Consider the following 24609-nt stretch of genomic DNA (forward strand, 5'->3'; position numbering starts at 1 on the left):
TCCTCTCAGCCAAGACTCTTTGCTCCCTCCCTCCTGGCGTCCAGTGTGGGTCTAGACACCCAGACCCTTAACACATGTGTGGCCAATAGGATTGAGACCAGAGATGGGTGGGAGGTCTGTGCTCACTTCTAGGTGCCATGTGAGGGTGCCATGTGAGCTGAACAGAGATGCAGGGTCCCTGCCTTCAGTAGACACTGCCAGAGGTCAAGTCCAGAAGACAGAAGTCTGCACAACTCAGGGACTTTTTTTTTTTTTAAGATTTTATTTATTTATTTGAGAGAGAGAAAGAGAGAGAGAGCGCATGAGAGGGGGGAGGGTCAGAGGGAGAAGCAGACTCCCCGCCGAGCAGGGAGCCCGATGTGGGACTCGATCCTGGGACTCCAGGATCATGACCTGAACCGAAGGCAGTCGCTTAACTGACTGAGCCACCCAGGCGCCCAACTCAGGGACTTTTTATTTGTTTGTTTGGTTTGGTTTGTTTGGACAGAGCCAGAAAACGTGGGGGTGGGTGGAGGGGCTGCTGACAGGGACGGCTTGAATCTTGACACCATCGGCTCAGCCTGACCCTGCAGTGTAGACACAGTCCTTTGGCTCCTTGCAGGCACGGGAAGCTGCTGACACGTTGCGGCCACCAGCTGCCGTTGTCATCATACACAGACGCAGGGCAAGCCAGGCACCGGGCCAGGGTGTGCTGCCGGCTGCTTGCAGAGACTGACCTTGCCCTCTGCCTTCACTGGGCTGGTGTGCAGGGTCACCCAACTCTCCAGGAACCCAGAGGTTGCAGCAAGAAGCCCAGATGAGGTTGCAGGCACAGTGGGCGGGCTCCATTGCTGCCCCTCATGCCTGTGGGGGATGGGAGGCTCGCTCTGGTTCTGTGCGTGTGTGGGTGTCCGCTGCCTGGGGCGCCTGTGAACCTACTTGCAGGGGATACTTCTGGGTGTGAGTGATGGACCCCTCCTTGGTCTGGCCAGGCTTCAGCTCCTTTGTAGTGGGTGGAACTGAGGGAAGGCTGAGCTGGGGGGGAGCCTCAGCACCATCTCTTTGTGACCCACCTCCTTTTGTGGTTGATGGTATGTCCACCATGTTGAACCATGTCCTGCCATAGAGTGCCCTGCCTTCTCCCTTCAGCCCCATTGTTGCCTCACTGAGCTTCCCGGTGAGGGCAGGTTCTAAGGGAACTGGTGCTAAGTTAGGAGGGTAGCACACGGAATAGTTGACAGATTTAAAGCTCCAGAGACTTCTAAGGCAGGACAGCTGAGTTCCTGGAGAGCTGAGCAGTAGGCCCAGGAAACACCCAGGTAAATGGCTGCCCCTTAGCCAGACTGGGCCCAGGCCCTTCACCCCACAGCCTGAGGAGCAGTGTCTCTTGAGGGGCCTGGCCCCGGGTCCTTCTAGACCAGTGTAGCCAGAACTTCCACTTCGTGGATCTCACCACGAAGCCAGGATCCCTCAAAGCAGCAGCCCCCACAGGAGCATTGGTGGGCCATTTGCAGGTGTGTCTCTGGAAGGGGACCCATGAGGATGATGTGAGGGTGGGGCACATCCTCCCTGTGCCTCAGCGGGGGTGGGGGGTGGGGGGGTAGGGGGTGGAGGACGAGAGGGTCTCCTAGGAGGTTTGTCTTTGCTCACCCCTCTAGCGACCCTGAGGCAGCTTCCACATTTTCCAGGTCTGCCTGTCACACTGCTTCCTTTGCTCCCCCGGCCCTGGGTGGCAGCAATGGATGTTCAGGAAGGGAAACAGCCTTGCTACCACTTCCCCTGCCAGCATCTTTTCCCTCTCCCTGCCCGTCTGCTCCCATCCTTCTGTCAGCCTACATTTTGGAGCAGTTCCCAAGCCATTCGCTTGTGCTGAATCCCGAGTGGGGCGGGTGGGGTCAGGCTGAGCCCACTCATTGTCTGTGCCGCAGCTGCTCCCCACAAACTGTCGTCTAGACCATGCCTGTGCGGAGGCGTCCGGGCGGCGTCTACACAGATATGATGGAGCTTCCGTGGTGCTTTCCAGGGAACCAGCAAGACAGGGGAGCTTAGTGCTGCAGGGAGGACAGCAAAGAGGCCAGAAGAGACGTGAAACCAGCTTAGCTCCCAGGGCAGGGGCAGCTCCCGCACAGAGCTGCTGACCCAGGGAGAGCCATCTCCTGCTGGAGGGAAGGCGTGGGCCAGGAGCTGGGGGTGCAGTGGTTTCACACACACACACACACACACACACACACACACACATTTTTTTTTCCTTGTGGAATTTTTAGTGGCGGGGAAAGACATTAAGCATACAAACACAAATACATAATCACGAAATATGGAAAGTGCTGTGAATAGAAATTCCGCGATAGAGTAACTGGGACCCAGTGGTGGGGGAGATAGCAGGGAAGGCTTCTCTGAGGAGGTGATGTTTAAATTGAGAGGGATGCATAGAAGTTAGCCCGGCAAAGAGCAAGAACACTGTTGCAGACACATTACTGCCCAGCTTTTTAAGATTTTTCTAGAAGCAGTTTCATTCTTCCTTGCTTTTGTATAAATGACTTAGAATCTGTTTCTACCATAAGCCTCTTTGGCAGAAGTCATGGCCGAGCCTGACTGTAGCTTCTGCTCCATCTGGGGACTCACGGCCTACTGAGTTACGTGGTCCTAGTTACTCTCAGAATGAAATCATGGGTCTGCTCCTCAGTGGCACAGCTCTGAAAACAAATTGGGGCTTGATGGGAGGCAAGCCTGGTAGATTGGACTAGAGGTGTGGCCAGGCTGTCTCTCCTGCTTTCCATTTCACTGCTGGAGTCAGTCTCCTGGGGTCTGAAATAAGGGCTAGAAAGGCAGCATATGAAGACTTAAGCTAACTAGTGAATATGCACCTGTCTCAGAGTAGAAAGGGGCGGCCTTCCGGGAATAACAGCAAAACAAACTAAAGGAAAAGAGAACTATTTAACTACATAAACATTTAAACTTTTTTTTTTTAAGATTTTATTTATTTGTCAGAGAGAGAGAGAGTGTGTGAGCGTTCAAGCACAAGCAGGGGAAGGGGCAAGCAGGGAGAAGCAGGCTCCCAGGACCCCGGGATCATGACCTGAGCCGAAGGCAGACACTTAACCAACTGAGCCACCCAGGCACCCCTATTCTTACCAGGGAGACTGTATAGATATTTCAAGTGATGCTACAGGATACTGTCAGGTAGGGATGTTAATGATTTTTTTTTTTACAACTTTCCTGAGATATATTTCATTTCACCTACCATAAAATTTACCCTCATCATGTATTTTAGGTGGGAGAAAAGGAAGCTTACAAAATGGTACCACAGTGTGGTCCAAATGTTGGTAATAATGAAAACTAGAAGCGTGCTCACGTGAGCATACAGGAAAGTCCGCTCGAATGTTAACAGTGACTCCATCTGGATGCTGAGATTATGGGTACCTTGTGTTCTTATTTTTGCATATCTGTATTTTCTAATGTTTCTGCAGGGAATGCTAATTACTTCTGTATGAAGAAAAAAATTACAGAAGTTTAGGGTCCAGTGTCCCCAAGCCTTTCATGGAAGGATAAAGCCTGCATTACTAACTTGGCCATCAGGTCCCCCAGATCTGGCCCTTGTCCCTCCCTCTGAGTCACCTCTCGCCACCCGTTGCTTCATGCTGTACACTCCGGCAACGCAAACTCCTTGGAGCTTGTTGCTTCTGTGCCATTTCTTACCTGTGTGGATTTGCTCACTCGGGTCCCTCTGCCTGTCATGACCTTGCCCCTTGCCCGACCCACTCCAGTATCACCTCCACAGGGAAGTTTTCCCTGAGCTGCCTGAGGGCCAAGGGCCCCTCCGCAGGGCTGGGCAGCTGGCCTTCCCTGGGCATCCCTGTGGCCCTCTGCCCTCCCTCCTTGCCCCATGTCCAGGACACTGCCTCCCCGAGCTGTTAACTGTAAGCAACCAAAAGGAGCCACTCTCTTGTCTTATTTAATCCACATCCAGATGTTATGTTCTAGAATCTGGCATCCATCTTTCATCTTAACCCTAGAGGAGGCAGGGATTTCCAGGTGGAGCCAGGCGCTCAGTGACCTCCGTCAGGGCCCTTTCACTGGCCCTTAAAGGCACAATATATGCTTTTCGTAAAAGTAATTAAAGAAAAAATTGAAAATAGGACAAAGAGAAGAGAAAGTAGATCCCCCCATTGATAACTCTGGGTGTTCTTCCATTAGAGAGGAGCTAAGAGTCGGGAGTTTGAGAGAGGAGATCCCCTGGGCAGCCATCCTCGCACTTGGTGGGCCTGGGAGGCCCCCAGGCTTCCTCCCCACCATGCCCCAGAGATCAGATCAGTGGGGGTGCAGAGGGACCCAGGATTCAGTACCTCAGGCCACTCAGCTGCAGGTGTTTGGGGGGAAGGCCTCACTTTGGGAACAGTCACTTCCAGGCCATCACCCCTCTCTGTCTCTGGGGTGGTCTCTTAGGGACCCCAGTTTGCATCTGCACAAAGCCAGTGTCCTCTCTGCATTTGACTGGCCCCTTTGAGGCGGGCTGTCTGCCCACCTCCGTAGCCAGCATATGCGGCCTGGAAGGACATCCCCCTTGAGCCCCCGATTAATGCCAAGGAAAGGAGCTGTGGCTCTTTGTCACTGGGAACCTTTGATGCTCCTCCAGGAGGGGGAGGAGGCGGCGGCAGCAGCAGCTGTGTGACGCATCCCCAAGTCAGAGACTTGCAGGCTCGGTTCGTGTGAGGAAACTCGCTGACTTGCTCAGTGAGAAGGGCTCTTCTCTGTCTTGTCTAGAGCTGAGAATGAAGCGGAGAGCATCGGACAGAGGAGCTGGGGAAACGTCATCCAGGGCAAAGGCTCTAGGAGGTGGCATTTCTGGAAATAATGCAAAGAGAGCTGGACCATTCATCCTGGGTAAGCCTCTGCCCGCAGGGTGGGCCGGGGTGCGGGGGGCAGGGGTGCGGGGCGCAGGCGCAGTCCGATGGGCAGCCGTGCAGGGCGGAGTGCCACACCCACCTCAGTGCACCATGCGGGGCCCCAACCTCAGGGCTGTAAGTACAGCCCCTTTGTGCCAGTGGAAGGTCCAGAGCCTTAGGTCACAGGTCACGCTGTACCAGAGTTGTCATTTTTGTTGTAGCCTCACCAGCCTTCGATCAGCTCCAGCTGAGAGCTAGACTGTCTCTTCCCCCAGAGCACCCCATTTGCCCCCCAGCCAATGGCACACAAGCTGCATCAGAACCCAAGGCCCATCATCCCAGGCATTTCTTTGACCATTCTTGGAGGGTACAATTCATTCCACAGGGCATCTGGTATAGCCCTCCAGATTTCTGGTAAAATTGGCACAGAAGTCCTGCGGAATTAGGTGTGCCCAGTGGTCCAGAAGAGCCGCAGGGTCTTTCTGCGTGATGTTAGAGGCCCAACAAATCGGGGTTGCTGTGCTCAGGGTTGCAGGGGTGAAGTGGGCTCTAAGGACACTGGAGACTGGTTATGAGTTTTGCTTTGGGGCGGCGTCTCGGACTTATGGGCACAGGACAGCTCCAGCCCCAGTCGTTGGGCAGATGGTTCCCAGTACCTACCATTTGCCGGGCCTGGGCTGTGTGCTAGGGGCGCAGCAGTGAACAGGACAGACAGGTTCCGGCCCTCACAGAGCTTAACATTCTAGTTGGAAAAAGAAACAGAGTAAACACCGCACAAGATCATCAGCAGGGCGGTAAGTGCCTTGAAGGAAGTAAACAAGACGATGTGAAAGTGGGACGGGTTACAGGGAGTGTGTACAAGGAAGGTTCCGTATGAGGAAGTGATATTTGGGCTGACTCCCAAGGAGGAGAAGGATCCAGCCATGTGAAACGCAGGGGAAGAGCATTCCAGATAGAAGAAACAGCAAATGCAAAGGCCCAGAGGCAGGAAAGGGCTTAACAAGTTAGTACTTAAGAGCCCAGTGTAGCTGGAATATTGGCGAGGGGGTAGGAGAACGTGATCAGTGAGGTGGGCAGGAACCAAACCACACAAGGCCTCGGGAGCCAAAAAAGTTTCGACTGTGTTAAGGGCAGTGACGCTGTGACCTTGTCTGACTTCTGCTCAGAACGCTCAGGCGGGATGCCGGCAAGGGACAGCAAGCAGTGTCCCCCTCCAGGAGTACAAAAGTCCCCCAAACCTGGGCTCTGATGGGGGCCAGGCAGCCACCTCAGACGACCAGGGGAGCTCCCAAAGCTATAGTTCCTCAGCCCGGAGATGCTGATTCAGAGGCTCCAGGTTGCCGCTGGGATCTCTGCTTTTACCACTCACTCCTCAGAGGTTCCATGACACCCCCACTGTTGAAAACCCCTCCTTTTGCAAGCCGGGCCCGTAAAAGCCAGGTATACCTCAGGCACATGCGCACGTGCTCTTCCATTGTTGGAGAGGAGACTGAGAACCCTCCACCAGAAGACTTGGGGGGGAGGTCACTCTGTGACTGTGAACAGTGGAAAGACCATGTGGTGCCACGAGAGACGGTGCTCGGAAAAGTAAGCCCGAGGCTCTGTGTGCCGTAGGTCCCCGTCTGGGCAACTCCCCGGTGCCAAGCATTGTGCAGTGTTTGGCAAGGAAAGATGGCACAGATGACTTCTATCAGCTGAAGGTGAGTGAGGCGCCCAGGGCGGGGTTGGCTCGGGCCCCAGGGGCTGGCCCGCCAGCCTGCTCTCCCCCCTTCTCATCTTCACACCCACACCACCTGCAAACAAGAGGAGCACCATCTCTTCCCAGGAGGCGGTCGGGCGCATGCAGCCTCGCTCTGAACAGGCCTGCGCTCAGAGCAGGAATCACACTGCCGTCACATTAAGAGAAACCTCGCACGTCGCACGTGCCCGTGGGGATGTGCGTGCAGGTGTTGCGGGCCCGACCGCGAGCCCCCTGCTCTTCCTGCTCACGCCATTCTGCTTTGTAAAGTAAGGTTTGTTTTTTGGGTTTTTTGGTCTTTTTGTGTGTGTGCCTTCCTAAAGATCCTTACCCTTGAGGAGAGGGGGGACCAAGGAATAGAAAGCCAAGAGGAGAGGCAAGGCAAGATGCTGTTACACACCGAGTACTCTCTGCTCTCCCTCCTCCACACGCAGGACGGTGTGGTTCACCACCATGGGCTCTTCCAGGTGAGTGGCAGAGGGGGATGCCTGTCCCCCCCCCGCAACCCCCCACCCCTGGCTGGCTCCTGGGGCTGGCCCCTACTGGGGCCACATCTGTACTTGGAACAGCTTGCCCACGCAACTGCCTGGGAACCCTGCATGCTGGGTGCGCCGGGACTTCTGGGTGGGCTGGGCTGGAGGTCAGGCTCTGGCCACACCAGCTGCTGCAGCACCCCTGCAGTGAGGCTTGCTGCCCATTGGGAGTGCCCCTTTCTTTGGAGAGCCACTTTTCTGAGAAGGGAGGAAAGCATGAAGTCATTTAAAGACGCCTGGGCTCTTTCCTATTGTGTCAGAAATGGGCCAGGCCAGGGAGGGATGAGCCTCGTGGGCCACCTGTGGATCCTGCAGTTGGTGTTGGTATCAACAGTCCTTTCGCCTGCCCAGGCATCCCAGTTAGTTGAGCAAGTATCCCCGAGCTCCCCGTGCTCACAGGTTCCAGGTCTCTTAGGGAACGTACTAATGAGTAACTTGTACCCTGAAAAGAGCCCTCCTTGGGGCCGAATTGTGTCTCCAGAAATGAGGAAGGCCCGGTTCAGGACGCTCAGGAGGCCTCCTGCTCAGGCCCCCAGCAGAGCTTCTGCAGGGCCCTCGGCTAGACAAGCTGGACAGGGCCACTCTTGCCCGATGGACCCGGCCCCCGAGAGGCAGTGTGGGGGCAGGGAGCCACAGAGGTTTGGGAGCCGGCGGCCCTGGAGTCAGGTTGCATGACCTCGTCCCTACACTTTAGGTTCCTCATCTGTAAAATGGAGGTAGCGATGGACACCTGCCCCACGAGGTGGTCGGGAATGTGAGCGGGCATGTGTGCAGCCTGAGCCATCCCTGCACACACTCATCGCGTTACTTCCTTGTCAGCTTGAGTTCTTGGACTAGATAAAGGGAAGATGCCCCCCCACCCCCCACACACCCCACCAAGGTCTTTATTCTTAGATGTGCATTAGAAACAACTCTGAAAATCAGCATTTCCCTTCCACATGAAACCAAACCGAGGGTGTTCATGAGTCTTCAGTGCTTCGTCTCTGGCAGCTGCCAGAGCTTGGCCCTGCTTTGTACCCTCTTGGATAATAGAAGCTGGGTGGTTAGAAGCATTTCTAGAGTCTCCTGTGTGCCAGACACCGCTGGGCCTCTGGGGAAGAGAGAACGAGAGGTGTGGTCACGCTCCGAAGGAGAAACGTGGCTGTTCCATCCCCAGCAGTTCCCCGGAGGCAAGCGTCAGTCTGCTGGGGCTGACACTGAGCGTCTCCCCAAGCTGGCTCATCGGTAGAGCACGCAGCTCTTGATTTCGAGGTTGTAAGTTCAGGCGCCACGCTGGTTGTAGAGATTACTTTAAAAAAAAAAAAAAAAGAGAAAGAAATGTCTTTTCGGCAAGGAAAACGGGCCCAGCACTTACCACCACACACTGGTAGCAGGACCCACCTCCTGGGCACTGGCATGGGTTGCCGTAGTCTCTGGACAACCTGGGAGGGAGGGTGCCAGCTCCCTTTGACGGATAAGGGACCAGAGACTTGGAGAAGTGAGGTGAACTGCCCCATGTCCCACAGCTGGAATGAGCAGGAGCTGGGGCCTGAACCCTGCCTTACCCACTGTTCTGTGGCTGCCCAGGAGTCCGGCTCCCATGTGAAAGCAGTTGTCTTGGACACACAGAATGCCTCACTTCTACTATCTCGGACCTTGGTCATGGCTGGAACCTCTGGGACTGCCACGGAGGGGGGATGCCCCAGGGCCCCGGCTCTGCTGCCCATACCCTGGGCCCAGAGGTCCCTTTGGCATTACACGCTCAGCCCTGATCCGAACCCTTTGCATTGGGATTGGAGCACGAAGCCTTTTAACGTCAGCCCCTGGTCCAGGCCGCCGCCCCCACACATGTGCAGCTCGTTCCAGGCTTTGGCATTGGTGTGTGTCTCCAGCTCCAGAGGAGACTCCCCGACCCCTGCCCCTGGACCTGCGGGCCCACACCAAGCCCTGGTCTGCCCCTTTGTCTCCCAGGACCGCACCTGTGAAATTGTCGAGGACACAGAATCCAGCCGAATGGTTAAGAAGATGAAGAAGCGCATCTGCCTTGTCCTCGACTGCCTCTGTGCGCATGACTTCAGTGACAAGACCGCCGACCTGATCAACCTGCAGCACTACGTCATCAAGGAGAAAAGGCTCAGCGAGCGGGAGACCGTGGTCATCTTTTACGACGTGGTGCGCGTGGTGGAAGCCCTGCACCAGGTGAGGCCCTGCCCCCCCGCCCCTCCCCGCCGGTCCCCCCTCCTCTAGCTGGCCCGTCCTGGGCTCCCAGTGACCGAGAAGCCTCCAGGCCCCACTGCCACAGAAGGCCACCCTTCTTGCTGCTGCTCCGCGGAAGCAGCTATGGGGCCCGTCTTCCCCCCTCCACCCCCGAGGTGTGCTCTGCAGCTGGAATGTCCAGAAGGAAAGTGGCTAGATGACCTGTGTAGCCAGCGAGGCACAGGGCTGCAGGCCTCAGCCCAAGTGCCTGGGAGGCGCTGCCCGGGCTGCCCAGCAGAGCCCAGCAGAGCGGCTCCCTGTCTTTGAGAGGCTAGCCTGTAGTCTCCCAGCGGAGGTGACGACGGTGGGATGCCCCTCGGGCAGCCGCAGCCTGTCCGCTTTCCCTAGGGTTGGGGTGTCAGGCACCCCAAGGTGTGGTGAGGAGAGCCTGGGCCTCTTCCAGGCACACAGCTTCTGCAGGCTGAGCCTGCACTACTTGGTCACCAGAACCGTGAGCGTTCACCTCTGACCGCAGATCCAAGCAGATGCTACTGTTTTTCTCGGCAGGGTGTTTGCTGGAGGCGGAGGGAGGAGTGGTTTTCCCTGCTGGCTGCCACTCTGAGGGGAGAAAGCTGGGGAAACCGCCCCGGTAGGGCAGAGACTGCCTGGGTTCGCATATTCCCCTATCCCTACCCATGGCTGATGAGGCCTTAGAACAGTCCTGATCTGTCTGTGCTGACAAATCAAGGCAGGAGCCCAAAGAGACATGTTGTAGAGCCTTTTTCCTGCCTCCCCAAACCCCTGAAGAGCCCACATCTTACAGGCTGGGCCCAACCCTGGCTCTGTCCTTCATGGTCCAAGCCATGTGCCTATTCCTTTTCTAGAAAAACATCGTGCACAGAGACCTGAAGCTTGGGAACATGGTGCTGAATAAGAGGTAAGACCCTCCTCTGTCGGGATGTGACCTTGCGGCTGGCACGGGCCACATGCTTCAGCTACCCAGTGCCCTCCAGTGCCCCCTGTTTCCAACTCACACCAGCCCGCTTCTGCAGGAGAATCCCAGGGCCTGGAGGATGGGACATCTGCTTCGGCCTTTTGCCACGTGGGAATACGGTGCTTGCTTAGAAGGAGGGGAGTCTTAGGGGCCCCTGGGTGGCTCCGTCGGTTGAGCATCCAACTCTTGATCTCGGCTCAGGTCTTGATCTCAGGGTTGTGGGTTCAGGCTCCACATTCGGTTCCAGGCTGGACATGGAGCCTGCCTAAAAAAAAGAAGGGGAGTCTTAAAGGCCACAGGCCACAGAAAGGGAGCTCTGAGAAGAATTCCAGAGATCTTCCTTGGACCATTCATTTGTGTGTATCTAGTGGGTGCTCAGTAAATGACTATAAAAAATGGAGAAATTAGTGAAGGAATGACAGGTGAGCAAAATGAGTTCTCGTCATAGGTTGGATTCCCAGGAAACACACTCTGAGATGTGTGTGCAGGTTTACTAAGAAGTGCTCTTGGGGCAAAGGGTGGGATTGGGCACAGGGAGAAGCAGAGCTGTGGTACAGTCACAGTGGGGCCTCAGCCTGGAAAACTCAAGAGCCAGGGGCCCTTCAGATACCCCAAATTGAGGCAAGGGGGCTCATGGCCCTGGACGCCCACTGCGACCAGCCTCAGAACGCAGGCTGTGCCCAGGGCAGGGTGGGCTAGCCGTGGCCAGGGCAGCTTCCTTTGGCTAAGGGGGCTTCCCGGAAAAGGATGCAGCTATGAGTGGTCAGGAGCCATCACTCTCAGCAGCAGGGAGAAAGTGCCTCGATCTCAGAGGGGGTCTGGGCGGCTCACCCTAGCACCCTCGGTCCATCAGTGGCAGAGGGAGATCACACGAGGCCCCGGCCCCAGGCTATCACCCCTCTCCCCAGCTGGAGGGGCCCCAGCCTCATAGGGGCCCAGGACCGCCGGCAGGCACCACCATGACCATAGACGTGCAGGGCTGGGAAGGGCCTGCTGCCTCCCTTGCTGTCTCCGGGGAGAGCCAACACCTTGCCACCCGCTCACTGCCAGGCGTTGAGGTGGGTCTGAGGGCTCGCAAATGGCAGGCACCAGTCTCACAGCAGAAGCGGTGTGGTGGTGACTTGTTCCCTAATGTGGCCACCCACTCACGAGGGGGCCCGCTGTCCCTGTGAAGTGGCCAGAGCCACAGCAGGCACAAGAGAAGAAGCTGCAGGGAGATAGGCCCCTGGGGACCAGACCCCCCCCCCCGACGCCATGGGGAGATCACCGCCCTTCTGCCACCACCAGCCAGCATCAGGGCCACAGACGGACCATCTCCCAGAGCCACCGTGCAATGGGGCGCCGACCAGAAAGCACTGGCTGGGGGCCCGGGGAGGTGGGCAGAGACTCTGGCCATCTGAGTCGGTTTCCTGAAGGATGAGTAACGATTTGCAGGAAGCCAAAATTCCAGGGCTGCTGGAACCCCTGATGGGCTGAGGGAGGGAGCTGGGGAAGCTCGGGGCTCAGACCTGGCCCATAGCCCAGCGCTGCCTCTTCATTCCGCTCAAGACCATGGAGTTCATTTGATTACATGTTGGGTGATGGGTTCATCAGCGTATCATCAGTGTATCGAGAGGCTGCTGTGCTAGCAAGCCCTTCTCTGAGCTTCTGTTTCCTCCTCTGTGGAGGTGGAGGTGATTAAACCTCCCTGCAGAGACTGGCCTGAGACGTGGAACCGCCTCACGGGGCTGGGCCCGACGGCCTGTAGCTCGCTTCCCAGGGGACAGGGCCTGCTGGGGGTTGGGCGGCTGGCAAGGGCTGGCGGTGAGCCTGGGCAGGGGACTCAGGTGCTAGAGAACCTGGACCCCGCCAGCCCTGAGGGTGCGTCGTCTTATTTGGACTTGCGGCCCCGGCCTTCTGTGGGACGCTGGCCCAGTACCATCCTGCTCTGGACGGCAGGCTCACTGCTCACACAGAGGGGGCATGTTTTTTGACCATGTAAGTGCATCCGGCTGCGGAGCCCACGTCCTCTGCAGCCTTCCCCCGCAGCCCTGCGCCGGCTCTAACTGAGCCAACTGAGCAGCCTGAGGGTGCTTGTGGGAGCGTGCACTGGGCCCCTGTGCCGCCGACCACAGAAGTCCCCCCACCCCCACCCCCAGGCCACCTCGCTCCCAGGAATATAGTCGGGAAGTCCAGCCCCTCTCGAGTACCAGCAGTGGCTCCTCATGTGTGTGTGCCCGTGTGTGTGTGCCCGTGTGTGTGTGCGCCCGTTTGTGTGTGTGCCCGTGTGTGCCCATGTGTGTGTGCCCGTGTGCAGCTCCGTGTGTGTGCACGCCCGCGTGCAGCTCCCTGTGTGTGCGCCCGTGTGTGTGCCTGTGTGTGTGTGTGTGTGTGCGCCCGTGTGTGTGTGCCTGGGTGCAGCTCCATGTGTGTGTGCGCCCATGTGTGCCCGTGTGTGTGTGCCCGTGTGTAGTTCCCTATGTGTGTGTGCCATGTGCAGCTCTGTGTGCCCGTGTGTGTGTGCCCGTGTGCAGCTCCCTGTGTGTGTGCGCCCGTGTGTGTGTGTGTGCATGTGCGCCTGTGTGCAGCTCGATGTGTGTGTGCCCGTGTGTGTGCCCGTGTGTGCATGTGTGCCCGCGTGCAGCTCCGTGTGTGTGTGTGTGTGTGCCCATGAGCAGCTCCGTGTCTGTGTGCCCGTGTGTGTGTGTGTGTGTGCTGGTGTGCAGCTCCCTGTGTGTGTGTGTGCCTGTGTGTGTGCCCGTGTGCAGCTCCCTGTGTGTGTGCGTGTGCCCATGTGGATGTGCACCCGTGAGTTTCCCTCGGATTGAGGAGCACCAGTACCCCTCTCACACCCTGTGTCTTGGCTGCGTTGCCTCTCATCCCCTTTTTGGGGTGTTGGGGCAGACGGAGGTTCTGGCCGCCCCTCACTTGACTCGTGGTGCTCTGGCAGCAGCGCAGGGGGACCAAGCGCGAGCGCCGCACCCTGCCCCGTGAGCGTCTGCAGGCACACCCCTGCCTTCTCGCTCGCAGGCCTGCAGAGTTCGAAGGCCGACCTGGAGGAGCTCTAGCCCCCGCCTGCCCGCCAGGCCGGGGCCCTGACTCCAAGCCGGAGGCCTCCTCTGTTGCTCACAGAACGGAGCGGCTTCAGGGGAGGAAACAGGGAGAAGTGTTTGCAAGGCGGCTACCATGACGAGTTCACCCTGCCTGGGAGAAAAGGCAAGGGTTGAAACCTGAAATACCCTTTTGGGGTTATATGAGGTCTGCTGTGGGTTCTTTCTCCTTCCTCCTTTCTTTTTGGGTAAGCAAGTTGCACACCAAGTTCCTAGAAAAGGAGAAAAATGCTGGTAGCCCAAAGGGCCATAACTAAAGAGTGACTCATGCAGAGCTGCCTCCCTTCAACCCCACTGCCCTTGCCCCCTGCCGCCACCGGGGCTCCCAAGGGTCTGGGCGCCACCCGCCGCCTTGGGCGGTAGTGGCAGGGCCGGGGAGTGTGGCCAGGCTTCGGGAGGGCTCGGAGCTGATGGTGTGGTTTCCTGTGGGCCAGCCTCCAGGACCCTCGGCGCCATGGGCCAGCTTGGCCCCGCCACCCGCCGCGCAGCCACACACGGTGTCCTCGCGCCCCTGGCCCAGGCCAAGGCCCAGAGGGCAGCAAGGCCGGCGGCACGGCTGGTGGGAAGCCCAGCCCGCCCTGGCCTGCTCACTCCGGGGCCTGTGGCCGCAGTGTGGCTCCCCTCGCCTGCCGCCTCAGATGGGCTCTTTCCTGGGGTGTCCCATCACTAGCCAGCCATGCCCCCCCGTCTGAGGAGGAGAGGGTAATCCGAGCTAGCCATTAGCAGTCAGTTACTAGTTGCCAGGTCCCCGGCTCTGTGCCTTCCCGGAGGTTGTCTTCTTGTCACATCCTCACACAGCCCTCACACAGCTAATATTCTCCATTTGGCGATAAGGAAACAGGTTTAGTTAGAGATTAAATGAGGTACCCACGGTCCTGCAGCCAAGGGAACGGCCGAGCTGGGCCTGGGGCCCGGGCATCCCAACTTCCAAGCTCCCCAGACCCTGCCCTGAGCAGTACCCTCCCAGCGTCTCGTGCCTCAGGGAGCCCCTGCAGAAGACACTGCCCGCCGCGGCAGCCGGCTCAGGTGGGGGGACGGACCGTGGGCCTTCTGCTCTGTGGGGGCCTTGCAGATGCACAGTCCCAGATCCAGGGCAGTGACATGGGCAGCCCAGAGCTGGAGCAATCCACTTCCTGACACGGTGTCCTTGGCCAGACCCTTTGCCTGCACTCTCCAGCCCTGGCTGCCCTGGGGGGCCACCGGGCAGATTGCTGTGGCATCTGACAGGGCAGGCCTGTGTGCAGAGCGAGAGTCGAGGTTTCCATTTGGATTGCAGAGGACAGACTAACCTTTGTTTTGTACCAAGCCCTTTGCCAGCAGAATTCCCCGAGATAGCCGAAGGGCTCGCCGAGCCTGTTGGTCACAGCTCCTGGGGAATTCCATGCTCAGCCCCACACACCCTGTACCTCTAAGCCGACCCCCTCTTCACCCTGGAGACTCGGCCAGTGAGAGGCGGTGGGAGGCCCCTCAGAGGGCTGCCCTTCCTGCCGTCCTCCGGCTTCTCTGCCCAGCCAGGTGACATGGAGCCGGGCAGGTGGCCCCTGCCCCGTGTGGGTGGAGAGGTGCCCTTTCTCACTGGTCCTCCCCGACAGGGCCTCTTGGAGGGGCTGCCCACCCCCACCACCCAGGTATGGAGTAAGGCATCCTCCCTGGGCCTCTTCCTTTTGTGTACATTGTGAGTTTCATAAAGGGATCTGAGCCCTAAGCTGCTCTCGCCCATGACTCTCTGACCAGGGAGTCTGGGGTCTTCTAGGTCCAAGGAGAGTCTGAAGTCCAAGACAAGGGCTGAGTTAGCTTTGATGGAATTGAAGGGAAATTGAGAGGCTGGGCAGTGCCCAGGGACATGTAGGTACCAACTGGTGGCTGTCCAGAGTGCAGGCTCTGGGGTCAGGCAGACCCAGGCTTGGATCCTGTTCACTAGCCCCATGACCCTGAGCAGGTCCCTTCGTTTTTCTGTACCTAAACTGCATCACCTGCGAGGGGTGAATGCAAACAGTCCATATCGGACCCACAAGCCAGGGCCTGTACCTGCTAAGTGCTCTGTAGGCATTCGTTTTTAGTACTGTCCGGGATGCTGATTGACAATGACCAGGGTGATCACCAAAGGGATCGGCCAGGGGGACAAAAGTGGCCCCCGTGGGTGGACTCCAGAGCCCTGCTGACCTTCCTTTTCATTGTATGTAAATGAGGGAGCCGAACTAGAGCTCCAGTCATTCCAAATGTCCATGTTCCGTGAGGTGGTTTTGGGAAGTCTCTGCAAATCGTTCTGAGTCCTAAGCTGTGGCCCCAAGGCTCAGCCCGGACAGCAGGTTCCGGGGAGCCCCTCTGGAGCACTCACTGGGTCAGAGTGACTCAGTGCCTCTGATCCCAGGTGCCGAGGGGACAGTTCAGCAGCCGCAATGGCACTGCTTATGCAGCCACAGGGAAGGCAGTGGGGACCCGGGGGGCAGGAAGGGATGTGGTGTGAGTCCTTTGCTCCCTTGGCGAGCCGGGGGGGGGGGGGGCAGTTGGGTGCCTGCGGGTACAACACAAAATTTATTCATTCTCTGCCCCCTGCTCCCAGGACACATCGGATAACCATCACCAACTTCTGCCTCGGGAAGCATCTCGTGAGCGAGGGGGACCTGCTGAAGGACCAGAGGGGGAGCCCTGCCTACATCAGCCCAGATGTGCTCAGCGGTACGTGTGGCGAGCCAGGCAGCAGGCCCCAAGGGCTCCGCACCACCGGGCCCCACAGTGGCTCATTCCTTCAGCAGAGCGTGTGTGTGGCGAGGGGGAAGCCTGGGCTACGTGCTGGGGGTTCAGCGGTGGTCCAGACCAGTACTGTCTGTCTGTGTACAAAAGCTGGGGTCTTCTGGGGGAGGCAGATGGTAATCCTCACTCTGGTGCAGGGTTAATGACTCTCAGATTATTTCTGTGAGTGTGAACAATGAGCACTTGAAGGACTTCCCTGAGGAAGTGACATTTGAGCTGTGATTGCAAGGACAGATAAGGACTCGGGGTGTGACTGGGAGGGGGTAGCACAGCAGCTGTGGCTGGGGCTCAGGCAGGGGGCCTGGTTCAAGGGGGAGGCCAGACCAGCAAGGCCCGAGGGAAGTTCCCTGGAGAACAGCATCCCACCTTTCAAGTGCGAAAGGAAGCCATGAGCAGGTCTTCAAGACCTCTCTCCCTTTGTTCTGTTCCTTCATGAGTTCCTTCCTTCCCACCTTCCTCCGTCCCTCCGTCCCTCCGTTCCTCCTTTCCTTCCTTCATCTCCCCTCCCTCCTGCCCGAATTTTCCAAGGGCCTACCATGTAGAAGGCCCTGTTCTAGACACTTCAGATACAACAGTGAACAGGCACACAGATCTCCCTGCTTCCGTGAACGCTGAGCTGACTTTCTAGTGGGGATGAAACAGCCAGCACACAAAATAAAAAAGCCAGTTACGCACCGATTAGCCACTGATCCTATTGCTAAGTACCAGGCACTGTGCTGAGCACATGACCTGCATCACCTGCTTAAGAACCCACAGCTACCCTGTGAGGTAAAGATTCCAAGTCCCCTTGTCATAGCTAAGAGTAAACCTGAGAACTGAGGCTCACGGCTCGGCCAGCCTCCTGCCCAAGCCATGTTCCCCAGGATGCTTTCTTTCCTTTCCCTGTGTCCTTTGCCAAATTGGGGCTTTCTGTCCCAATACTTAGGGAACCAAGGGCTTCAGGTCTGCTCCCATCCCTTCCACACGGAGGTTCCAGGGTGCCTCTGGGGCCAGCATCCCCAGGCCAGCACACTCACCGAAGCATTATCACACATTGGAGGTCTCTCCCCGCTGAGGCTTCTGCTGCAGTGCCAGGCCTTTCCCAGGCCGTGCTGCCACCTCCCCCTCCCCCGGGACCTTGAGGTTGACACACCATGGAGTCAACATGGTGACTGATCATGGTCACCGACGTCCTGGGGTTGGAGTCACCATGGCCTCTGCTAGAGGGAGCCAGGTGGTAGGGCTGCACCCCAACTCCCCAGGGACCAGCCCAGCCTGGACACCCTCCATGAGATTCCTCAAAGCATCCTTGTGGGTGACAGAGCAAGGACGATGCACCAGGCTCCTCCCTCAGCACAGGCCTACGAGCTGGGGCCTGTGACTGTGCGCGCTGGGGCTGGAAAGGCTGGCTGTGGTCAGGCCACCTCCGCCACACCAGGCCAGGGGCCTCCCTGTGCATGCACTTCCTTTGGCTGCCCGGGGCCTCTCCCTGGCTCTTCCAGCTTCATGTGGGTCCCAGAGGACGAAACAGAGGAACCCACTGCTTCAGAGAGAGTCCTAGACCCGGAGACCCGAGATCCGGCTCTCGTTCTGGCCTTCAGCCCCCTTCTCTGAGCCCCCGTCTCCTCCTGGGTCAAAATGGGACGCGCTGCTGCCTCCGCACATGGTTAAGAGGTTGAAGCAGGATGATGACTACACGTCCCGCCTTGCGGGCTCTGAGTCGAGGCCTGCCACTTTGTTGGTACTGCGTTCCAAGCACAGCCTCAGGCATCAGGCCCAGGGCTGTGAAAAGGCAAACAGGACCTTGCCCGCATAGAGTTATAGTCTGGTCAATAACTGTGTCACCTTGGAAAAGTTACTGACTTCTCTGGGCCTCGAGTTTCACATCTATAAAACTGGGATGATAATAGCCCCCGCTTCATAAGGTCCGTGGGATTAAAGAAGGCCTTTAACCTGCTGTCTGGCTAATTAACATTAGCTGGCATTATCATCACAGAAAGGAAGGCTTGAAGTTCAATCTCCTCGGAAGCCAAAGCTCCGGGCAGGGTCACCTGCCCAGGCAGAGCTCCCGGGGGAGCTTTTCTGCTGGAGGGGGCTGTTCAGCTCCCATCCAGGCCAGGGCAGAAGTCCTGGGGCTCAGGCTGAGGGAACCCACACTGCCTGCAGCCACAGCAGCTAAGAGTCGTGGCTCAGTGAACTCTGGTGATGACCCCACATGGCAGAGCACGGTCCAGGAGAACGGGGTTGCCCATGGGGTTGACCATGGGGTTGACCATGGGGTCTGCTGCACAAGGCCATCCACACTGCTCTTTGGCCCCGGGGATTGGAAAGGGGCCAGGGTGACACAGCCTTAGAGAAAGCTTAGCAGAGGCTCATCTCCACAAAATCGCCTACTGTACCAGCCAGGGCAAAAGGCAGCTCACTCCCCAAGCAGCCCTGTGAGCCCTGTGTGTCCTGTGAGGTCAGCGTCCTGGCCCCATTTCACAGATGAAGTAATAGCCTAGGTCAGGGACACCCGTGGTACCTTCTGGAGGCACAGGCCAAGGCCTGTAAGGATACTTCCATGCACATGTGCAGTACACACCCACCTGGTTAAGCTGCTTGACCTTCAGTGGCCCTGGAGAGCCCTCCAGAACCAGTACCCTCTACCCCAAAGGCATTTTGTCGCCACCCAGGCGGCTTCAGGACCCATAGGAGGGATCCTGGTTGTCCTGGGAGAGGACAGTGAGGTGCCCGGCAGCATCTCTTCCACACCCGTGGGGGAGCTGAGTCACATTCTAGGATCTGGGCTGCTGCTGAGTCTGCTGTCCCAGGGACTGGGTGGGCGGGGAACTTCGCAAGGCTTGAGGTGTTGTATTGCTTGCCAATGGGAGGCGGTAGATAATGGCTTGCCCTGAGAGCCGGCGGAGCCGGGCTTCTCCAGTCAACTGTGTGGTGGTGGACAGGTGACATCCCTGTGCCTCATTTTGGAAGAGGAGAGAAAATAATTCATGGAGTTGGGCGGAGATGTAAAGAAATGAGAGCATATCTTCCAATGCCATCCCAGTGTGGCGCTTGCTTAAATGCTCGCTCCCTTCTGCAGGGAGGGAAACGGCACAGAGAGGTCACTTAAATGGATATTCATTCCTCTAGCAAATATTGGAGTCCTGCTGGGCACCGGGGCTCAGCGCCAAGCAGAGGGCGCCTGCATCTGAGAACTTACCTTCTCGCAGGGGAGATGGGAAGTAAACGGGAGGGGATCCTCACAGACAGGGTGAAGCGCTCTGGGGCGAAGGGATGGGGACTGGGGCAGGGGTGGCCGACTGGCCCAGAGCCGGTTAGCTCTTGGTTCCACACACACACTCCTGGCCGCCTGCTCTGTGAGCTGCTTGGCTAGGTGCCAGGGCCATAGACCCAGGCCCAGCCCCAAGAGCTTGCTGTCTGGCAGAGCAGGGCTGGTATGCCAGTGGGTGGCCTGCACAAGGCCAAGTGTAGTCCCTTCTCCTCGGTGGTCACTCCGAGGTGGGGCATCATTCTGGGAGGAAGCGCGGGGCTCCCGTGGTAGGATCTCAGGCGCGGGGCTGGTAAGCTGAGGGAAGCCCGGGGCCTCGCCCTTCCCCAGGCCTGGGCTGAGTGTGTGTGTGTCCGTGTGCCTCACAGGCCGGCCGTACCGGGGCAAGCCGAGCGACATGTGGGCCCTGGGCGTGGTGCTCTTCACCATGCTTTACGGCCAGTTCCCCTTCTACGACAGCATCCCGCAGGAGCTCTTCCGCAAGATCAAGGCCGCAGAGTACACCATCCCTGAGTGAGTCCCACTCCCTGGGGAGGGGCGGAAACACCAAAGTGGTGGGTTGGAGAGAGCCAGCAGCCCCAGGCACCGCCTGAGCCCTCTCCCTCTACCGCATCAGGGACGGGCGCGTTTCCGAGAACACCGTGTGTCTCATCCGGAAACTGCTGGTCCTCGACCCCCAGCAGCGCCTCGCTGCCGCCGACGTCCTGGAGGCTCTCAGTGCCATCATTGCATCCTGGTAAGTGGGCAGGTGCCGGGCTGGGCGGAAGTGTGCGTTCTGCCCGTGCTTAGGCCCTGCCCATCCCACCCAGGATAGCAGCGTGAGGCCGGGCCTGTTTCTTTGCCGGACAGAGTCAGTTTTCCAGATTTTCCCCACGGGCGAGATGGGAAGGGTGCCGCCAGAACTCAAGAGTCGAGCATCCCCCGCGTGCCAGCTGATGACAAGTATAGGACTGGCATTAATTACCTCACTGACTTTCCACTGCAGCCTGTGCGGTAGAAATGTCCCCCATTGTCGGATGAGAAAACTGAGGCTTGGGAGACAGAGTCATTCATGTCGAGAGGGGGCTGAGCTGGGACCCAGCCCGGTCTGTCGAGTCCAGCCGAGTCTTAGAGCTGTGGGGCTCCGGCTGGCCAGGCCCGGGGAGCCAGCCTGACTCCTCTGCCTCCCCGCAGGCAGTCCTTGTCATCGCTGAGCGGGCCTTTGCAAGTGGTTCCTGACATCGATGACCAGATGAGCAATGCAGACAGCTCCCAGGAGGTGAGTTGGGAAGGTCAGAGCAGTCATCACCCAGTCCCAAGGGACCAGAGTCCGGGGACGGCAGGCTGCAAGGCCCCCTGGTCTGAGCTGCCTGGGGCCTTCCTTGCCTCCTGGCGGCCCCGTAGCCTGCAAGAGGGCCGTGGGACAGTGGAGGCGGGGGCCCAGCCTGGCCCTCTCGGCTTCCTCTTCCTGCCGGAGCCCTGGCTCTGCCCTGCGCTGACTCACTGGGTCTCTCTCAGCCTCTCTGCTCTTCCTTTTCCAGATGATTCATTTTCTCCCAGTTTTCTCTCATTTCCTGCTCCCTGCACTGGAGAAAGTGCTGGGCCTGGCGTGGGGGCAGACCTGGGCACCCGGCAGCAGCTGCCAGGCAGTCTTAGGGTGCCCCCTGGAGGGCAGGGCTTGGCCAGCAGAGCTGTGGGACAGATGCCGGGAGGACCTTCCCTCCCTGCCCCTGCCCCAGAGCGCCACTGCCAATGCTGGGCAGGTGGGAGAGCCTCCTGGCCCTTGACAAGAGAGTTGGCAGGCCCTCCCTCACCTAGATGCCACCCACAGTGCATCTGTCCATCCGCACCACAGGCCTGTGTGGCCGTATTCTCCTCTGTTCACAAAAGGAGGTTCAGAGAGGTGCAGTGATTTTCCTGGTCACACAGCTCAGACCCCAAGTCTGAGTGCAGAGCCCTGCTGTCCCCTGTGATGATCAGCATAGGGACCTGCTCCTTCAGTGTGCGGCCCTCTGCCTGGGCTGTGCCAGGCCCACCCAGGTGCTGAGCACACTGGCCCCCCGACCCCCGGGCTCTTGAGAACAGCTCTGGAGGGGAGATTAATGCCCCTCTTCACAGCTCAGGAAACTAAGGCTTCCAAGGTCATGCGACCTCCCCCAAGGTCAGTGGGTTAGTTAGCGGGGGATCCGCTCAGATCCCAGGCCTGGGCTTTAGCTGGAGCGACCCCTGGGCCAGGCTGCAGGTGAGGTCCAGGCTGGCGGGAGGGCTTCGGGGACCCACCCTGTGGGCCTCCCGGGGAGAGCGGCCTCTGGAGCCAGGTCACCCCCGACACTGATTCCCTGCTCTTCTCTCCAACCCCCCCTCCCCACCCCCCTCTCTCCCCTCTCTCTTCCCCCCTCTCTCTCTCCCTCCCTCTCCCTCCCTCTCTCCCCCTCTCTCCCTCCCCCTGTCCCCCCTCCCTCTCTCCCCCTCTTTCTCCCCCTCTCTCCCTCTCTCTCCCCTCTCCCCCGCCCCCCCCCCCCCCCCCCCCCCGCCGCCACTCTGCCTGTCCCTGGCTCTGCCCAAAGGCCAAGGTGACAGAGGAGTGCTCCCAGTACGAGTTCGAGAACTACATGCGGCAGCAGCTGCTGCTGGCCGAGGAGAAGAGCTCCGGACACGAGGCCCGGAGCTGGGTGCCCAAGCGGCAGTTCGGCAGCGTGCCCCCGTGCGGCGGCTGGGCCACGACGCGCAGCCCATGAACCCCCTGGACGCGGCCATCCTGGCGCAGCGCTACCTGCGCAAGTAGCCCCCTGGCCCTGGGTGCCGACCCCACCCGCCACCTCTCCCCAGCCCCCAGCCAGCGGCCCGAAGCACCCCCCCGCTGTCCCCCACTGGCTGCGACAATGGGGACGGGGCAGGGACAGCGCAGGTCACACATGGGGTCAGCAGAAGTAACCACGGAGCTACCTTGGGAATGATCGCTTGACTGTTTGGTTTTTTAATCTGAGAAGCCTAGATAACTAATCTGCTTTTAATCATGACGTTTTAATCTACCTCTGGCTCTCTAACCGTGCTGTCTCTGGACTGAGTGAGGGAGGAAGAGGGGCCGCCCGCCCAGGACAGCGCCCCCCCCCATAAGCTGAACCGCAGCTCGCTGCTGGCTCCCAAAATGAACGCCCACCCCCCACGGCCCTCCCAGGCCCCCTCCCAGGCTGTGTCCGTCCCTTCCCTTCTGACCCCAGGCCCCTCAGTCCAAGCTTTGGAAAACTTCACCTCATCGTAAGCAGAATTCAAATATATTTATTTTTGTACTGAAACCAACTTCTCTCCCATCTCTAGGTGGCTCGGCCCGTGGCCACGCCCTGCCCCCACCCCCACCGACCTGGCTGGACAGCAGGGAGCCCACCGCCCACAGATGGGCCCCCTTCTCACCCCCAGGCTCAGAAGCCCCTTCCTGGCGGCCCCTCCACCTCCAGCCCACCAGTCCCCCCTGTTTCTGGTGATGGGGAGGCCTTTCTAGACTTGGTTCTCTTTCTTCCATCTCAGTAGCTTCTCTGAGGTGCTGTACCCTCGCATTAACCCTGGCTTCTTTCTGCACCCCGCACCGTGGTACTGAGGTGACGTTGACACAGATGTGAAAGGGGTGCCTGGTGGTCGGGCGGGGAGGGGAGCGCTGGGCCGACCGTGAACAGGTGGGCCCTGCTCGCATGCCCTCGTGTTGCTCCCCGCACCCCTCTGTGTTCACAGGACGGTGGGGGCATCTCCCCTCCGGTTCTTGCCTCATAATGGATGTCGGGTCTCTCCCAGCAGACCCTGGCCAGGGCCCTTCATCGGGGCTGTGGGGCTCGTGGGGAGAGCTGTAGGGACTGGCGGTGGTGGGGGGGCTCTGCCTGGCTTGAGAACAGCCCTGCTGCCCTTTTTGAGCCGAGATTTTGAAGTGGATGCCCGTCTTGCCAGAAACACTGTTCTCACCAGAATGCCCTTCCCTCCCACTTCTCCCTCACTGGACTTGGCCTTGCCCGGTGCCAAGCAAAGACCCCTCCTCTGGCCTATCCCCCCAGGCCCTCCTGGAAAGGCTGAGTGTTCCCCTCCAGGCAGCCCTGGGCCTTCAGGCCCTTCCTGTCTGTTCTTGCTCCCCAGTGGGGAGGTGACCGAGGCCTGTGTGACCTTGTTTCCCAGAGTGTGAGCTGCCCCCTCCCCAAAAGCTGACTCACTGTGAGTGACTTGGGCAAGTTCCCAAACCTCCTTGTGCCTCAGTTTCCCCATCTGGAAAAAATGGGGCCACCTCTTGCCAGCAGTAGCAGGGCCGCCCATGCCCCTTCCTCCCCATGCCCCCATCCCAGCACTTGGGCGCCTCATGCCTCTGCCTCAGTGGGTCTCCGGGAGCCCGCCTGAGCCCAGCACTTACTCCCCCTGAGCACCAAGCTCTGCCTGCATCAGCGGCCAGCCACTGAGAGCCAGGGTGCCGTGCTGCGGGGGCGGGGGATGTCCTCTTTTCTATATTTATTTCAAAAAGAAGTCTCCCAAGGGAGTAGAAATGCAGTCTGGCCTAGGGCTCCCAGCCCCTGTGACTGCCCTCCCGGGAGGGTCTCAGCCGAGACCCTCTGGGCCTGCTTGCCACAGGTGGGCTTTCTCCTCCTTTTCAAAGCAATATGCTCGGGGGTCTGCAGAGCCTTCTCAGACAGGCGGGGCCCTCCAAGGTCAGCCCCTGCGTCTGATTACCTTTGTGGCTAAGCAAATGAGAGGAGGCTGGGCCTGCCCTCCCTGGGTGTCACACACTGAGAGGTCCTGTTGTAAAGAAACAAAACAGAAAAAGTCACAAAAAAGTTTGTATAAAGACATATTTTTGTACTACATGGGGACTCTTCCTGCATGTCAGCAATAAAACTTCCTGACCTGGAGCCCGTGTGGCCTGTACGTCTGCCGTTCTCGTCCTTCTCCCGGTGTCGCTGTCCCTCGTGCCCCAGCCAGGCAGGGCAGACTTTCTGCAGCTCTCGGCTCTGCCCCATCGGACAGCCCCCCCCCCCGCACCCTCCCCCCGCCCCGCAGCCGCTTGGTGGAGGAGGGGACAGAACTACCCCGCATTCTCCTGCCCCATTAGTGCACCGCCCCCCCCCCCGGAGTGCCCCCGGGGGACTGCCCTGCTCCCCTAGCTCAGCCCGGGCCCCTTGCGGGTGGGAGGCGTCCCAGGGCGGCTGCGGCTGGCCCAGTATCGAGCCTCCCTCCCTGCCAAGCCCCCAGCTGGGGTCGGGGGGG

At 59.0% G+C, this 24609-nt stretch overlaps 1 protein-coding gene across 1 annotated transcript in view; it reads left to right on the top strand.

Moving 5' to 3' along the window:
- STK40 (serine/threonine kinase 40) overlaps positions 1–24254 on the top strand; it is a 36473-nt gene extending 12219 nt beyond the window's left edge. The window contains 11 exon segments of the mRNA XM_088022501.1: positions 4741–4860; positions 6477–6562; positions 6924–7067; positions 9084–9311; positions 10193–10245; positions 15955–16070; positions 19764–19908; positions 20012–20131; positions 20569–20653; positions 21942–22077; positions 22080–24254. Coding sequence (XP_087878627.1) covers positions 4741–4860; positions 6477–6562; positions 6924–7067; positions 9084–9311; positions 10193–10245; positions 15955–16070; positions 19764–19908; positions 20012–20131; positions 20569–20653; positions 21942–22077; positions 22080–22159 — 1313 coding nt within the window. The 3' untranslated portion in view covers positions 22160–24254.
- The last annotated feature ends 355 nt before the right edge of the window (positions 24255–24609 follow it).

Source organism: Eumetopias jubatus, unplaced genomic scaffold (assembly GCF_037043125.1).
Source record: "Eumetopias jubatus isolate StellerSeaLion01/CBP00866 unplaced genomic scaffold, mEumJub1_p1.0 scaffold_4, whole genome shotgun sequence".
NCBI lineage: Eukaryota > Metazoa > Chordata > Mammalia > Carnivora > Otariidae > Eumetopias > Eumetopias jubatus.